The sequence below is a fragment of the Pinus tabuliformis genome, chromosome 6 (assembly GCF_031772625.1).
Source record: "Pinus tabuliformis cultivar Carrire ecotype Pingquan chromosome 6, CPIR1, whole genome shotgun sequence".
Taxonomy (NCBI): domain Eukaryota; kingdom Viridiplantae; phylum Streptophyta; class Pinopsida; order Pinales; family Pinaceae; genus Pinus; species Pinus tabuliformis.
In genome coordinates, this window is record NC_142292.1 from 774,978,196 (window position 1) to 774,997,192 (window position 18,997).

General features: G+C 33.5%; 2 protein-coding genes across 2 annotated transcripts; both read right to left on the bottom strand.

Moving 5' to 3' along the window:
* Positions 1–5,136: 5,136 nt before the first annotated feature.
* LOC149261017 (bidirectional sugar transporter SWEET3b-like) lies at positions 5,137–5,614 on the bottom strand. The gene is made up of 2 exons (XM_089381004.1): positions 5,493–5,614; positions 5,137–5,375 (listed from the first exon to the last, which is right to left on the bottom strand). Exons 1-2 carry the CDS (start codon positions 5,529–5,531, stop codon positions 5,142–5,144), a joined length of 273 nt encoding a protein of 90 aa, XP_089237130.1. The 5' UTR covers positions 5,532–5,614; the 3' UTR covers positions 5,137–5,141.
* Positions 5,615–5,655: 41 nt separating this feature from the next.
* LOC149261018 (bidirectional sugar transporter SWEET3-like) lies at positions 5,656–6,876 on the bottom strand. Its single transcript, XM_089367247.1, has 4 exons — positions 6,774–6,876; positions 6,550–6,586; positions 6,193–6,415; positions 5,656–5,871 (listed from the first exon to the last, which is right to left on the bottom strand). The coding sequence occupies exons 1-4, from the start codon at positions 6,808–6,810 to the stop codon at positions 5,656–5,658; spliced, it is 513 nt and encodes a 170-aa protein (XP_089223373.1). The 5' UTR covers positions 6,811–6,876.
* Between the last annotated feature and the right edge of the window lie 12,121 nt (positions 6,877–18,997).

An 18,997-nucleotide genomic window follows, 5' to 3' on the forward strand; every position in this document is an offset into this window, starting at 1 on the left:
ATCACATATTTAATTTAAATATTTTTTTTTTATCAAAATACTTAACTCTTATGATGTTAATGAAAAGAGTAATTAAAACTAACTTTATATCTCTTATAAATTTTCTTAACATGTGAATTTAAATATATATTTTTTATAATTATTCTTAACAGTTGTTATATAAAAATTATAACATTAGTTTTATATATATATAACAAGATTAATTAAAAAAACAATCATTATTAAAAAAAAATCATCTCAATATTTTAAGAAATCAAGATAATGAAATAAAAACATACTTTCTAAAAATAAAAATAATTTTTTATTATATCTTAAATGATCATGACCAAGATGAAGTAAAGCTATGATGAAGTAAAACTATCTTCGCATTTGGAAAAACTAATGCAATGAAATAAAAACAATCTTTATAAAGAAAAAAGTGAGATGAGAAATTGTTTCATATCTTAATCATAACTTAGATATAGTTACAGGTGTTTTTAATAAAATAAAGTTTATTTAATAAAAAAAAATTAATAAATATTTCAATTTTTTTATTAAAATAAAATATAAATTAGTTTAGATTTATTTTAATTTCAGATCTATCAAGTGTAGAGAGATCTGGAGTTAATATGGATTCATGTAATATTAATATGATTATTTTAAATATGCTAAATATGTCTCATATTAATTTGGTCATTTTAATTTTAAAAGTTTGTTGAGATGATAAATATTTTTAATAACTTTGATGATGAAAAATCATAAAATAAAAATTTGGAATGTAAAGTACAATGTAATAGACTTGTTGAATGATAGAAAATGTGAATACTAAGAATATAGTCAATTACAAATAGTCTTCATTGTGATTAATCTCAAACTATTTTTTCTACTATTCTTATTGTCACCCTTGTTACTTTTTTCATCTTTTCATATCGATTATATCAAAAAGAAAGGTTAAATTGTATACCATTTAAATCTTTAGCTTGAGTTATTGTAGTAAACATCATACCTTCTCTCTCTTTCTCTTGAGTTACCATAACACAAAAATCAATGTACACTGTTAATCCAATCACTATAAAATTAATGTACCATCATACATCCAATTACATCAAATCAGAAATCAACATCTACACTAAAATGAATGCATCTAATGCACAATGTTAATCCAGTCACTATAAAATTAATGGACCATCATGCATCCAATTACATCAAATCAAAAATCAAAATCTACACTAAAATGAATGCATCTAATGCAAGAAATCAAATAAGATTATAAAACAACATTTACATTAAAATCAATGATCAAATAGGATTAGAAATCAACATTTACACTCAAATCAATGCATCTAGTGTAAGTAAGAAAATAGGATTATAAAGCAACATCTACACTGAAATAAATGTATCTAGTGAAAGTAAGAAAATAGGATTATAGACCAACATCTACATTGAAATTAATGCATCTAGTGCAATCAATCGAATAGGATTAGAAATCACCATCTACACTGAAATTAATGCATTTAGTGTAAGCAATCAAATAGGATTAGAAATCATCTACATTGAAATCAATGCATCTTGTGCAAGCAATCAAATATGATTAGAAATCAACATCTACATTGAAATCAATGCATCTACTGCAAGCAATCAAATAGGATTAGAAATCACCATCTACACTAAAATCAATGCATTTAGTGCAAGCAATCAAATAAGATTAGAAATCATCTACATTGAAATCAATGCATCTAGTGCAAGCAATCAAATATCATTAGAAATCAACATCTACACTAAAATCAATGCATCTAGTGCAAGCAATCAAATAGGATTAGAAATCACCATCTACACTGAAATCAATGCATCTAGTGCAAGAAATGTTCTTCCCTCTCTCGCCCCTCCATTTATATCTATATCTCCCTCCATATCTCCTTTGTCTCTTTATCTCAACCCCCCAAACACACATGCCCTCTCACTCCATATCTATCAATCTCTATATCCCTCCCTCCCTCTCTCCATCTCTCTCTTCTTCCCTCTCTTCACTTTCCATCTATATCTCTATCTCCCTTTGTCTCTCTATATAACACCCAAAACATGCACTCTCTTTATCCAATCTCTCTCTCTCTCTCTCTCTCTCCCTCTCTCTCTCTCCCTCTCCCCCACTTTTATCTCTCTTTCCTCCCGTTGTCCTCTCTCCCTCTATCTCCATCTTCCTTATCACCCCCTCTCTCTCTCTACATTTCTCTTTCTATTTCTTTCTTCTTACCTCCCTCTCTTTTCCCCTCCAACTCCATATCTCTTTCCCTCCCTCTCTCCACTCTCTCACATCCTCTCTCTCTTCCTTCCTCTCTCTCCCTCTCTCTCTCCCTATCCACTGTCCTACTCTGTTAATATATCCATCCCTCTCTCCTCTCTCCTTCATCCCCCATTCCCTCCATATCTCATTCTTTGTCTATTTATCTCACCCCAAACATACACACACTATCTCCATCTCTCCCTTTTCACTCCCTCTCTCTCTCCACTTCTCACTCTCTATGTATTTCTTCTTCCCTCCCTCTCTCCCCTCCAACTCCATCTCTCTATCCTTCCCTCTCTCCTCATCTCTCTTAAGTCTGCCCTCCCGTACTTCCTCTCTCTCCCTTTCTCTGATACCTCCCTCTCTCTTCCCCCATCTCTCTCTCTCTCTCTCTCTCTCTCTCCATCCTTCAATCCTCTCTGTTCCCCCATCACTCTCCTCGTCTCTCTCAAGTTATGTCTCTCATTCTTCCTCTCTTTCCATTTCTCTCCTACCTCCCTCTCTCTTCCCCCATCTCTCTCTCTCTCATGTTTTGTCTATCATTCTTCCCCTCTCTCCATTTCTCTCCTACCTCCCTCTCTCTTCCCCAATCTGTGTGTGTGTGTGTGTGTGTTACTATATCCCTCCCTCCCTCCTTCTCTCTCCTTCTCTCCCCCTTCCCTCTATTTCTCCTTCTTTGTCTCTTTGTCTCACCCCTAAACATACACTCTATCTCTCCATCTCTCCCTTGTCACTCCCTCTCTCTCCACTTCTCACTCTCCATGTCTTTCTTCTTCTCTCCCCCTCCATCTTTATGTCTCCCTCTCCCTCCCTTACCCTTCTCTACCTCTCTCACTCCTCTTGCCCTCTCTCTCTTCATTCCTCCTATCCCCTCTCCTTCAGTTTATCTCAATCTCACCCTTGTCACTCCCCCTACCTCTCCACCTCTATCACTCTATGTCTTTGTTCTTCCCTCCCATATATATCTAGAGTTAATATATATTATGATATATTAATATAACAAAATTTAATATTGTATTAATTCAAATTTATTAAATTTAATTATATTAATATTATAATATATCAATATGAATATTATATTTAATAATAATAATCTTTTAATATTAATATTAGGGTTAATAATTTATTTTATTTTTGCATGGTATTAATAATAAATTGGCCCATGGTATTTGGTCCACAGGCTTTACCTAAATAAAACCTTTTTTTTATTGTTAGTAAGTATAAAGAGGTTTACGGAGTAAATATAAAAAGAGGTTTTATTTATTTACCATACCTCTAGTTTATTCATATTTATATTTGTTTATCATACCTCTTTTATTTACCATGGTATTTGGCCCTTAGGCTTGGCATATAATTAGATGTTGATTTCTAATCCTATTTGATATGTTTTTATTTATTTACCATACCTCTTTATACTTCTTTTCTATTTATTTATTTACCATAAGTCTTTTATAAATATGGTATTTAGCCCATGGTATTAATAATTATTTGTTCCATGGTATTTGGCCCATAGGCTTCACTTAAATATTTTTTTTTGAATTTTTGTAAATATAAAGGGATTTATGGAGTAAATATAAAAAGAGATTTCTTTATTTACCATGCCTCTAGTTTATTTATATTTTTATTTATTTACTATTCCTTTTTCTAGTGTTTATAAACCTTTTTATATTTTAAATTTATATTGTGTTTATACATAATAACAATTAGATTTATTTTTAAATAGAGACAACATTAAATTAAAAATCTTAAAGGTTAAACATTACATTTACATTTACATTTACGTTTAAGTTTACATATTTATGTGATTGAATTTTAAAAAATAATAATACTTTTTGTAAAATAGTAAAATTAACCATTTTCATATCACTTTTATAATATAAATAAATTTAAAATAAAAATAAAAATATATTATATTATATTATATTGACTAAAAGAAATATTACAAAAATATATATATATATATATATATATATATATATATACATTAATGTATTATATACTAAAAATATATACTATAATTATATTTATAAAAATACATATGTGACTATATATATATATATATATATCAAATTAAATTGTGAAATAAAAACATTATAAAAATATCTACATACCACATATTTGGTATCTATCAAATTATACTAATATGTTATTTAATATTATTAACAAATATTTTTTCTTTTCACTTGAATAATCATATTAAGAAAATATATATATATGTTTTTATGGAGTTTCAATATCAGTAATAAATATTATTCCTAGTTATTTCCATAATTATTTAATACTTGATGTACTCATAATATATATTATCTATATCGTTATTCTCTCATTTTTAATATTTAATTCTATATTTATTAATATATTTTACTTATTAAATAATCGAGATTTTAGTTTTTCTTTATCATAAAGTTTCAAAATAAAATGCAAAGTGAACACCATTATTTTAATTCTATGGAACAAAGATTGAGTTTAAATGCTTTCCACTGTGGGATATCGTGAAATATTTTTTTTTATATCAAATAATCTGAACCTTTCCAAACACTACGTCGGTGCAAATGGATTGTATTCAAATGATTTTTCAGTGAATTTATTTATTTATTTTAATGAAAGGAGAACAGAATAGACCAATCCTTAACCGGTCGCAAATGCTTTATTTATGGAGTAACTTCATCACAATGGGCTGCTTTACAAGTGGACGACCGAGAATCAAGGATGACCTAGAAGAGCACAAATTATAAAAGAAGTGTTCTTGCCTTGTCTTACGAAGTTGGCAGCTAACGGGACATTACAGTATAAACTTTGAATATTGAGTACTAGTACTTAGCAGAATAAATGAGAGAAAACTGGGATTCAGTGTTGAAGAATCCTCCTGCTTACTGGAAATTTATGAGTGATCAAAACGGCCTTTCTGCGGTGTTGATGTCTTCTGCATCTCCACCTTTCTGTCAGATGGTGATTTGCTTTTCTCTTCAGAGTTTCCATTCAGAGCTCCATTGGTTTTCAAGCCCACTTCTGGATCCAAACCAGTCCCAGTCTGTTGACATGTCTTTCTCTTTCTGTAACAGCAATATAATATCAATTGAGCCAATGTCAAGGGCACACCTATAATGTTGGGAATCTGCAACCAAGTCCAGAACACAAATATAAGATTTGCTAGTATGATAATAACAGATTCATATAAATTTGTTAGCGCAGCTACATAAATTAAATGATTAGTCAAAATTGATAAACATACTGCAATAAAGATATCTCTGCCCAGAGCACCGTAAGTCATCCAGAAAAAGCTGTTTAAGAAAGAAAAGAATGACAAGTAGAAAGGAATGGACTCGACGCTCTTTGTTTTGATCACCAATTTCTGCACAAAATTCCAGTTATGCCATTCCAGTTATTTTTGTATGTTAAAATTTGTACAGAGGATGGTGAATATTATCATAGAGTGAATATATACTCACCATTGCAAAGAGTGGAGAGCTATACAGGCCAATAGAGGAGGCTATTCCCACCATTCCAATCATGAACTTGCGGTGCTTATGATCATGAAGAGCAAAGGCTGATATAACTGCTAGTACAGCGAACAACACCAGGGCTCCCACAAGCATCCTACCAACTCTTAGCTGAGATCATGATTCAACAGAATGTTAATCAGGAACAAATATACACCAAGTTTCCCAAGTTTCCCACAAGCATCCTACCTACTCTGAGCTGAGATAATGAAAAAAATGTTAATCAAGAACAAATATATATGAATAAATCTTAGTGGACTGGTTTGGATCCAGAAGTGGGCTTGAAAACCAATGTAGCTCTGAATGGAAACTCTGAAGAGAAAAGCAAATCACCATCTGACAGAAAGGTGGAGATGCAGAAGACATCAACACCGCAGAAAGGCCGTTTTGATCACTCATAAATATCTTAGTTAAAAAAGAGTAAGATTATACCTTCATCTTAGGTGGAGCGAAAATGAGGTAAGTAATAATCGAAAAGCATAATGCCAAAATTCCAGCGCCATTAACAGTAACCACCAAGAAGTTCTCCCAACCATTACTGACCACAGGGAAGCCATACCATACATAGGCGAGGCAGTTGAAGAGAGCAATTACGTAGGGTATGCATGAGTATGCCCCTACATTCTTGTCTTTTATCACTTTAACAAATGTGAGACTGCATTGATCACAGAAATAATTTCGGTCATCCAAAACTTCATAGATTAATGAAATTCATTGCAAGCTTCTTGAACTGCAAGAATATAATGATTATACAAAGCAACTAACTGATCTATGTTTATGATTACTTACACAGGTGATCCATACAGAAGCAAAGAGGTAGCATTTCCTGTCATATAGGTTTGAGAAATATCACATTAATTCCATGCAAACAAACAATAAAGAACTGAGCATCATCTCTGTAAAGTGCCATTGCAGAATATGGGACAAAGCAAAGATTTCTTGTTTGTTTTCTTAATCTAAGAAAACGCATAGAGACAAGGGGAAGGGCGAGGGGGGCAAAAGAAGAGACAAACCTATAATTCCAACAGCCAGACGTAGATTCTTCTCCATCTTGTTCTTCCACAGAAATAATGTGATTCAGACAGAAATAAGGGGTACCCTTCTGGAAGTCCTCGCTGCTGTCTCTGTTTCTAAACAGAGCCATGGCTATAGATTTATAGCCTACTTAGCCGGTGGTTGGCGATTTGACAGCAAAAATAAAGTGACCCAAAAGAATCCAAAAAAGGAGGAGCCCACTCAATACTTTATCAATTACCATAGTTTTCGCTGAAACCAAACCGAAAGATAAAGAGAATATGAAATGTATAGCTGCACAAGTTGTGGAGATGGATCAATGTTTTCATGTATAAGACCAGGAATCAAATTGACGAGTAGAAAAAATTTATTTTCAAAGGCTGCAAAATCAAGTCCGCAAGAAGTCTATCGACTCAAATTCTAATGCTCAGCTGGTTTATCATTATAAAATAAGCTAATAGATACCACATTCATAAAAATATTAACAAACGAGCTGATTGTTGTTAATTAAATCCACACATCTGACAGACTTTTCATGAAACCAGTCCCGGTCCCATCTTTATAAAAAAGAAATGTATAGCTGCACAGGTTGTGGAGATGGATCAATGTTTTCATGTATAAGACCAGGAATCAAATTGACAAGTAGAATAAAGTTATTTTCAAACGCTACAGAATCAAGTCGGCAAGAATTCTATCGACTCAAATTCTAATGCTCAGCTGGTTTATCATTATAAAATAAGATAATAGATACCACATTCATGAAACCAGTCCCGATCCCATCTTTATAAAAAAGAAATGTAGACAGGAATCCATTAAAAATTCACATTTCAACGAACTAATTCATCATGTTAGTAGGAAGTTAGTTGGAGATCATATATGAGTTCGAATGGCCCAATGGCCCAATGAGATCATATAGAAATTAAAGAAAAAATCACAGAAGTAAAGAATATTGGATACTATTTTACTTATTATTAAATTAAGTATAATAAAAAATCTAGAAATTAAAAAAAAAATACTATTAAAATAAAGTAAAGTTATATCATTTTAATGTGAAGTTATATTATTTTAAAGTGAATTTAGACCCGTTCAAGTTTTTAAGTTGCAAATAAAAAATTAAGAAAGATTATTAATTTTATTACATAAATATAATAATAATTAAAAATATTTTAAAATATTTGTTTACGATTATTTATAGATTATGAAATTGGAAATGAAATTTAAAAACGAAATTATTTATACAACGAAATAAACTGAAAGTAGGGTTCCCATTATAGTTTAGAGAATATACCTTCGTACTGTACACATGGATTTAAAGTGGAACTAATAACAAATTAGTGGTGGCGTTGTGCGTTTTTTTCCGTCCATGCCCTTAAGTTTTCTCTTTATTCCGAGTCCCGACCTTCTATGCGTTGTTGACGTATAACTTCTTTTATCTGTCACGGCTTCTCCATCAACGCAAAAATGCAATCTGTTTTCCAGTTGGGTCCTACAGTGCACGTAAAAGAGGAACAATGGAATCAAAGAAGCCTCCTCTCCTGCACGTTTTTTGAAATCTAATGGAGGATGACAGATAAAAGTGGGAGCTCTGTAGCTCCGTATTCCAGGACGTGGGCTGCTTTTCAATCTTGTATTTCTTTCACTGATGTGACAGCTCCTGAAAAGGATGGGCTTGTTTGATTAGAGCAGAAGCCGCTGTCGGAGGGCACTGTGAATTTCATTTTGATTAGATCTAAAGGCGTACTAAGAAACAGTCTTACATAAGACCATAGAATATATCTAATAGTTTTTTAAGTCAGAGCGGAAGCCGCTGTCTAATAGAATATATCTAATATATCTAATAGGATGGGCTTGTTTGATTAGAGCAGAAGCCGCTGTCTTACACACGTTACTATGCATGATATCTTTTACATCCTGAATAACTTTGTATATGCAGGAATATTAGAGCACATTAATTCTAATGCTGTATGTAATCTAGCGAACCTAAAGGACTTGGGCCCCATTATTTTTTTATTTGAGTCGAGGGTCCCGTTTGTTTTGCACTAATGTCCCCATAAAAGTCGAGAATCTGATTTGTTTAGGATCAATATGCCATAGACAAGTTACTGTGCATGATATCTTTTACATCCTGAATAACTTTGTATATGCAGGAATATTAGAGCACATTAATTCTAATGCTGTATGTAATCTAGCGAACCTAAAGGACTTGGGCCCCATTATTTTTTTATTTGAGTCAAGGGTCCCGTTTGTTTTGCACTAATGTCCCCATAAAAGTCGAGAATCTGATTTGTTTAGGATCAATATGCCATAGACAAGTTACTGTGCATGATATCTTTTACATCCTGAATAACTTTGTATATGCAGGAATATTAGAGCACATTAATTCTAATGCTGTATGTAATCTAGCGAACCTAAAGGACTTGGGCCCCATTATTTTTTTATTTGAGTCAAGGGTCCCGTTTGTTTTGCACTAATGTCCCCATAAAAGTCGAGAATCTGATTTGTTTAGGATCAATATGCCATAGACAAGTTACTGTGCATGATATCTTTTACATCCTTAATAACTTTGTATATGCAGGAATATTAGAGCACATTAATTCTAATGCTGTATGTAATCTAGCGAACCTAAAGGACTTGGGCCCCATTATTTTTTCATTGGAGTCAAGGGTCTCGTTTGGTTAGCACTAATGTCCCCATAGAAGTCGAGAATCTGATCTTTTTAGGATCAATATGCCCCCATAAAAGTCAAGAATCTGGTTTATTTAGGACTAATATGCCCCCATAAAAGTCAATAATCTGATGTTTTGGGACTAACTCACTTTAACTCAACTTATATGCTATAAAAAGGCTATACCAACTTTAAGTGATCGAATAATTTATACATTATGATTTTTTCTTATTTAAATATTAAACAATAAGTTTATGAAGAAGATACTAACTAGTTTATAATCTCATGGAAAAAAAGTGATATTAATATAATTTAAGGTATAAAATTAATAATGATGCTTTATTTGGATTATCTCAGATTTATTTTAAGTTTATTTTCAAAAATTTTTAAAGGTAAATATTTCAATATTAATTTAAAATGAGTGTTTACCATGAGTGCTTAAAAAACCATTGGATTTAAAATCATAAAACAAATCAACATTCTCTAATTTGTACAAAGTGTGTAATGCATGTAAATCATTCTCTCACTTACCATGTTTTTTTCAAAATATGGGTTGAGTGTAAGGCATTCATATAATGAATTATTAATTTTATTTATGTTGATTGATGCTCTACAGAAATTAGTAATAATAGACTTTGTCAATGCGTTTGCAACATTCTTCCATGTATCAAGTTTCTCCAACAATTCTTTATTGTGTTGAACCATGTCACTAACAAAATGGTATTGCACATCAATATGCTTTTTTTTCTTGAAATGATAAGCAAGTTCTTTTTCAAAAAAAAATCACTTGAGTTGTCACAACGTAACAAAGCTAAAATCTAAACACAATCTTTGCAACCATACAATGTCCTTACTTCCATGAGTAAAATCATGTACCTCTTGCTCATCCAATTTGTTGTTCCACCAAATAGGTTAAATACATAACCACTTATACATTTTATATGATCAAGATCCCTAGCCTAGTATATATAAACAAACCATTTGTATCTATTTCTTTGTGGAGTCCAAGTCTTCCTCGGTAACAAATTGCATAATCCAAAGTGCCACTCAATTATCTAAAATCCCTCTTTACAATTGTCAAATGTTCATTCCTTGGTTTGGACATATACCTTGGTCTAATAATAGACCACAACATCCATTAGACTTCCAATAACACTTGCATAAGGAACACAAACATGTCTTTTACTTCATTTTGCACTTTAGAACATTGATTTTCCGATAAGCTTACATCTATTGTAATAGAAATATATATTGATATATATTCTTTCACATTAAAGATTTTCAATATTGTCTCAACAAATTTCCTCTATTTAAACCATAGTTTTATGTTTTCTTGACCGCTTTTAATTTCCAATGCCAAGTTTTTGCATATCCACTTTAGAAGACAAGTAAGAATTTCCATCATTGATAATTTTATTATTGTTTCTAATCAACAACATATCATCAATTTATATAATCTAAGCATAGAAATAAAATGATCACCAACTTGTTAAGAGTACATATAGTGATCAACTTTATTTCTTGATAAACCAAGTCCTAGTATGTAAGTATCAAACTTTTGATACCACATTCTTGAGATTTTCTTAATCTATACAAACACTTCTTCAGTTTGCAAACCTACTTCTTATTTCATTCCACTACAAAACCTTTTGGTTATTTCATGTGGATTTTTTCTTCATGATTTCCATGTAGGAATGTTAGTTTGCAAGAAATAAGGCTTAAGCATGCAATGTGTTATATATATGCATGGTGTTGATTTTTACGGATCTTCTTATATGATAATTACCTCTAATGATATTCATTTAAATTCACTTGCATTCACATTAATAATTAAGAAATTACACAGAAGATCATCAAAAATATAAAAGGAATGATAGCAGAATCATAAAGAGACAACCACATAAGAAACATAAAACATTTTACCTTGGGAAATCCCACATGGGCGAAAAACCTAGCAACCTTTTCCTTAGAGAAATTGATTTGTTCAACATGAGATGCATCTAAGTCAAACCGTGTTGGACATGTTTTCTCAAGGTGTTGACATTGATGTCAACCTAGTAGTGTTGGTCTCATGATCTTGTTGGTTTACTTAGGTGTTTGGAAATCTAGGCTTTATGATGATGTCTTGTCAACCTAGTATGTCTTCTTGAGGAGTCAACTAAAGAGTCAATTGTGGTGGAATTAATGCCAACAATGTTGGAGGCTTTGACATGATGATTATTTGAACAAGTTTGGATGTCTTAACATGATGTTCAAAGGCTTGACATGAGCTTGTAGAGGATCTACAAACTTGGGAGATGCTTAGAGAGGCAGATGGTTAGTTTCAGGAAGAGCTAGAGCCATTTTCTTGGGTTTTTGGGCTAAAATCATAGTGGCGTAGGTCTCATGTGCACAAACTATGTTATAATGCTAGTGCTAATTTCATTAGGGTGTGTTATAATGCACTTCTCAAAGGGACAACCAATGTTACCCTTTCTAGAGTCAGTTTTCAGGATTCTATGTGCATTCCAGCAAATTCCAGTGGCATAAACGAGGGTATTTGCACATGGTTTTTGGAAAATAGGTTAGATTTAAGTTAATCACCATTATAGAAGGTGATCAAGTAAAGAGAATGTGGATTAGTATTGTGTATTTATTGCATCCTCCATCAATCATAAAATGTCGAAGTGTGAAGTAGAAGGGGTTATATAGAGTAAGAGTGTATGAGATAGTTAGCTACAGTTTTGCAGAGCTAGTGTGTAGACCAGAGCTCAAATTTGGAGCATATTTCAGAGGTTGATGGAGTTGCAGTAGATATATATGTCTGATATTTTGGAGAGGAGAGATATTGTTGTAGTTTTTTTTGTAGAGAATTTGGATTACAGTTTAGATTGTTGATTTGTTGGTGTTGTAGGGGATTTTTTGGACAACTTATAGTTGTAGCCTTCATGTATTGTTATGCATAATATGACCAATATATGTTGTAGTAGTTTTAGTGATGGTTGAGTGTGATGTTGAGTATGCTGCTGGCTTTATTGTATGAGGGCAGATTTAATGTGTTGCAAAGTTTTGTACGTAGATTTTTTATTGTGTTCCAAGTGTTGATTTAGTTATTGAAGTGCTTATTGTATGTTGTGATTCTGATATGAAAATGAATGAAATGAGGCTCACAGTGTTTGATTGCAGATATCATGAATCCAATGTGAAATATTCTGAAACGTGGTCCACAAAAGAGCTTGAAGGTTGGGGCCTTCAGTGAGGCAAGTAGTGGCTTGGTATGACAGGGTGTAGTGGCATCCTTCAGTTAGTAGCTTGAGAACTTGGGAGTGGTGGCTAGATAGTCTAGTGGTGGTTGCGCAAGACTTATTGGGAGTGGTGGCTTCCAGCAGGTAGTGGCCTGCAAAGTTGAGGGAGTGGTGAATTCTTGTAGGTGGTGGCCTGCAAAGTTCATTCAAGTTGTGGCCTGAAGTGAGTAGCAGCTCGCATGATTGGAAAGTTGTGGCTTGCACACTAATGGTGGCCATTGACTATGTAAAAGAAAATTTTATAATGATAGAAGAAGAGAGAAGCAAACATTCAATGGTGGTTTTCTCCCTTTGGGTTTCCACCTTACATCTAGTGTCTCTATGTGTGCATGTTGTATTGTTTATGTTAATGCTCATGGTTATTTTATTTGATGGTTATGTGCTTTGATATGTTGATTATGGTTCATGTTTATTCATAGATCTACTTATGTGTTATGTTGCTAATGGATGAATGAATCAGGGTCTGAAATAAAAAAGGAAAAAATTGGTAAAATTGGGTCATAAGGAAAAATACTAATTCGCCCCTCTCTCAGTATTGTTCAAGGTTTCTAACAAGAGGTATCAAAGCAAGGGCTCTTGGTTGTAGCTTAATTGCTAGAGAGGAGACCTGGGAAGATTTGGTGAAAATTTTGCAAATTTTTTAGAAGGAATCCTCCAATAGTATTTGTCTTAACTACTGTAAATTTCAAGGTATGGAATGAGAGAATGAAATAAAATTATTGTATTATGGATCTAAAATTTGGAGATTGATTTGTGAAGGATGTGGCTAAGATCCACTTTCACCTAAATTAATTTAATAAAATGCTTGAGTAAGACGAATCTTTTTTTAGGATCTCCATAATGCATACTTGGAGGAAATAGGAGATTTGAAATATGCTAAGGAGATTTGGGATATGCAGCAACTGTTGTTTGGAGGAAATAGAAGCAACAATGGAGAGTTCAAGAAGAGTTGTAAGAAGGAGAAAAATAAGAAGGCTTTAGAAAATATTGGTCCCCCTAGTATGAATGGTGCAGCCAAAAAATCAGAAAATGAAGATTCAGCAGAACCAAATGTGCTTCCATGTAGTAGATATCAAGGTATAACTATGGATGAATTGTTTTTAAGTTATGTTTTAGACAAATCTGATATTATTCTTTTTTATTTAGACATTTATGTTGATGAATGTGATAAACTAATGCTTCTACAAGTGGAATATGAGTCAACTTTAGTGGTTATTGAAAAATAATCTGCTAAGATTAGTAGACTAATAGTTGCATGCAAGGATCAAGAAAAAACCTTGCAAATCTGTGAAGATAAGGAGGCCAAGCTCAAGGAGGAGATCATCATTTTGAAAACCCAGCTTCAAGAGGCCAAAATAATTTAAGAGGTATTAACCATCGAGCAAAAGGAAAAGGAGGGCCAAGTTGAACAATTAGAAGTTGAAGTTGTCTCCGTGAGAAAGCAACTTGAAGAAAAAGATAAGCAATTGAAGATGGAGAAGAGAACCATAGCCTTAAATAGTTTTCTTGAGAACCAAATATCTCCATTGAATAGATCTGGTCTTGGTTTTCAAAAGGGAGAGTCCACCTCGCATGAAGGCAAGAATAACATTGTAGAACCAAAAATTCCTGTAGCAAACACTAACAACAGAAATAGTAGCAGTAACCAAGGAAACAAGCAACAAATCCAGCAACAACAGAGAAGAAGACCTCAAGGATCCTCTACCACTAGAATATATTTTGTTCCTAGGTTTAGATATTGTGGAAAATTTGTCAAATTTCAAAGGAATCAAAACCCCTTTGTTCCTTTGATGGATGAGGTAGAGTGTTACATCTATCACAAGTTTGGACATGTTGTAGCCAACTGTAGCAGTGGAGTATATAGATTTAGTCAGTAGATCCTGCAACATTATGAGCAACCAAGGAGATCAGCCATCAGGTATAATTATGGTTTTAATGGATTTTTTTATTATGTAACATGTTTGGCCACAAGGCAGTTAATTGCATATCTAGCCCTTGGAGGAGAGGCATATTTTATATGAGGCATATATCTAGCATAAGAAGTAGGATATTTGATTCTCTTGCTTCAAATATTGGCCATGTTGAGTTTTATACATGTAACAATTTTTTCCATATGGTGAGAGACTATATTTTTCCTAGTTCTTCAAAGCAAATCTAGGAAAAGTGATGGAGGTCTAGTGTACAGGCAAGAGTGTTAATCTCCCAAACTATGAGATTATATCTTCTACCACAGTTAATGGATGTAATTGATGGTTCAATGGGCTCTCTGTCATCCACAGATAACCATAGAGCTTCAACTAAATTAGAAAACTCCTCTAAAACCACAGAGTTCTGCTAAACCTCCATTAGTCCGGACCTGACGGTAACACAAGCCATAGTTTAATAGGATTTGAAGTCTACCTTCTACAAACTTGTCGGAAGCGTATTTGAGGCCTTAAGCCTTTAAACCGGGACCATACGACTTAGTCGATTTTTCTTTATAAATTGGGACCACAACACTTTATCAGAAATACACAGGATTACGCAGAAAACCCCGTTGTTGAAAGCATAAGGTCGGATCTCAAATATTATACACCCACCACTATAACTCCATCGACACTTCTTCACTGTTGATCTGTTCAAGATCCAACGGTCACCTCACTTCCTGACTTCGAACTTGCTCCTCACCTGTCAACCGTTGATCTTGCTCCACCAGATCTAATGGCTCAAACGAATATCGGTCGGCTAACCTGCGCACTTTAAACCCACTCGATAAGAGGTTTCTCTCTCTCTCTCTCTTCTCTGCTATGTGTCACAATATGTATGGAATCGCAGCCAATTGGAAAATACCACTTACGGTCTTTCTTCCACCCAAAATCCACTTGTGGTTTCTCCAACCTGCTTTGGCTTGTTAACTGTCGGTTAACTTCTGCACCCGAACACCATTGATCTGTCTCGACGAAGATCTAACAGTCCAAAACAAATCTTCATATGTTGTGTCCTTGGGTTTTCTTCCGCTGATCTCGACTGTCTGCTCCACTGATCTCGACCGTCTACTCCACACACTTAGATTTCTCGAGAAACACAGTTAAAAAGCACAAAATGTAACATAGTCAACACCATTTCATTCATCTCACAGAATACCAATTAAACTTAAAATTTCATAATAAACACAGAGATTTAGAAGAAGATTATCCTTCGGGATTTGATAGGAATTTCTCATTCACATGCACATAGACTAATTTTCCCCAATTCACTAGATTTGCTCCTGGAAAGCCAAATTACTTTAACAGTCAAAATCCTTTACAATAGTGTGAAAATTATATAAGTACTGGTTCATCCTAACAACCAGATCCTAATTCAAAGGCTAAAATTTATTAATCCTATCTGTCCTGTGAGGCATTCTCCTTGAGAATCTCCACTACAACTAACTAACTAAAACTTATTACGTCATGATCAAATCCTATATTCTAGCTCTATGCTTAACTAGAAAAACATGGAAATTGATGGCTAAAGGATCCCACTCCTTTTCTTGTAAATTTTTTTGTATTTTTGGAATAATTCTTTGAATTTGTCTTCAAGCCTTATGCTCTTGCATTAGACTCCTGAGGAAAAAATTCTTCATGGGCTCCTGTCCATGAGTTCTTCTTCAAAACTGCCCAATTTCTGTAGCATGTTTTCTGTTACCCAAGTAGCTTCAGTAGTTGGCTGATCCTTCCATTTGACCAAATACTGAAAGTACTCATGTCCTCTGGTTTTCTTGAACACTTTCTTGTCTAGAATCCTTTATGGCTGTAATTCCTTTGCTGTAGGTAACTGTTTTACCCAGTCAATTTCCTGTGTCTCTTGGTCTTCTTCTGTATCATTTGCAATTTCACCTTCATACTTGTACAAATCAACAACATTGAAAATTGGAGATATTCCAACATCAGGGGGTAATTCAATTTCATATGCATTTGCAGAAAATTTCCTTAATACTCTGCGTGGTCCAATTTTCTTGAACTTCAATTTGTTATACTCCCTCTTTTGAAATCTTTCCTTCCTCAGGTGTGCTAAAACCAAATCCCCAACTTCAAAGTTCACTTCTCTTCTTCTCATGTCTACTCTGTTTTTGTACTTGATGTTGCTATCTTGTAGCTGTTGTTTCACTTGTTCATGTATTTCTTGTATTTCTGAAGAAAAATCTTCTCCCTATGCACTTCTCTTCTCATATTTTCCCAGGTTTCTTAACTCAGACACTCCTCTGGGATGCATTCCATAAACTATATGGAATGGACTCTGTCCTGTACTCCTGTTAGGTGAGTCATTATATGCATATTTAGCCTGTGCCAATACTTGATCTCACTGCTTTGGATTTTCTGCAATAAGACTCCTTAAAAGATTACCCAAACTCCTGTTCACAACTTCAGTCTGTCCATCAGTCTGTGGATGATAGGCATAACTAACTCAGTTTAGTTCCTAACTTCTTCCATAGTGTCCTCCAGGAATGTACAACAAATTTGGAATCCCTGTCTGAGACAATACTCTTAGGCAACCCATGCAATCTTAAAATCTCCTTGAAAAACAAATTAGCAATGTGAGTAGCTTCACTAGTTTTATAACATGGAATAAAATGTGCCATTTTTGAAAATCTATCCACTACAACAAAAATTGAATCATTTCCTCTTTGAGTCTTTGGTAAAACCAAAACAAAATCCATACTCACCATATCCCAAGGCCTTTCTGGAATTGGTAATGGAACATACAAACCTGTGTTTTGGCTTTTTCCCTTTTCATATTGACAGACTTTACAAGTTTTCACATAATTTTCCACTTCAGATCTCATTTTAGGCCAGAAATAAAATATGTTCAACTGCTCATAAGTCTTATCTACACCAAAATGTCCTGCAAGTCCACCACTATGTTTCTCTTTGATTAAGTTCTCTCTCATAGAAAATTTGGTATGCACAACTGATTTCTCTTAAACAACAATCCATCTTGTAAGAAATAATCCAACCATTTATTCCTATCCATCAAAACAAGATTCTTACAAGCTTCAAATGCCTCCTTAAAATCTAAATCTATCTCATACAATTCTTTAAGAAAATCAAAACCCAACACTTGAATTTGACTCTCTTGAAATAATGTATTTCTCCTACTTAAAGCATTTGCAACTTTGTTTGATTGGTCATTTATGTGCTTCAAGACAAAATGGAAACCCTGAAGATACTCTACCCATTTGGCATGTTTCTGGTTAAGCTTTGGCTGTTGCATAATATACTGCAATGCATGGTTATCTGAATAAAGTATGAACTCTTTTGACATTAGATAATGTCTCCACTTCTTCAATGACTGCATAAAACCCTTTATCATAAGAGGAATACTTCTTCTTTGAATCATTCAGCTTTTCACTAAAGTAAGATATAGGTCTGCCTTCCTGACTTAAAACACCTCCAATAGCTTCTCCACTAGCATCACATTTCACTTGGAAAGGTTTATTAAAATCAGGTAGAACCAAAATAGGTTTTTCAGTGATGTTCTTCTTCAACAGCTAAAAATTCTTTTCTGCTTCAGCAGTCCATCTAAATGGTTGTTTATCCTTCTTTGTAGTCTCAACAATACGAGCATTGATCTTACTAAAATTCGTTATGAATTTCCTATAAAAACTAGCAAGACCATGAAAACTTCTTACCTCAAAAGTACTTTTAGGTGAAGGCCACTCCATGATTGCTTTGATCTTCTCTGGACCCATCTTCAATCCTTCAACGGAAATAACAAAACCCAAATACACTAATTCCTCTTTCATGAATGATCATTTCTTCAAATTCAGCAATAATTTCTCTTGTTGTAACCTTTGTAAGACATAATTCAATTGTCTCATATGCTCCTCCTTAGACCTACTGTAAACTAATATATCGTCTAGATATACTATTACAAATTTACCAATAAACTCCTTAATAACTTCATTCATGAGTCTCATAAATGTACTTGGTGCATTTGACAACCCAAAATGCATTACTCTCCATTAATACAATCCTTCATTTGTCTTAAAAGCAGTTTTCCACTCATCCCCTTCTCTTATCCTTATCTAATGATACCCACTCTTAAGATCTAGTTTTGTAAAATACTTTGCTCCACTCAAACAATCCATCAAATCTTCAATTCTTGGTAAAGGAAATCTGTACCTGATTGTGATTTTATTGATGGCTCTTGAATCAGTACACATTCTCCAGCCTCCATCTTTCTTTGGACTCAACACTGTTGGTACTGCACAAGGACTCAAACTTTCTCTGATCAGTCCTTTGTCAAGCAGTTC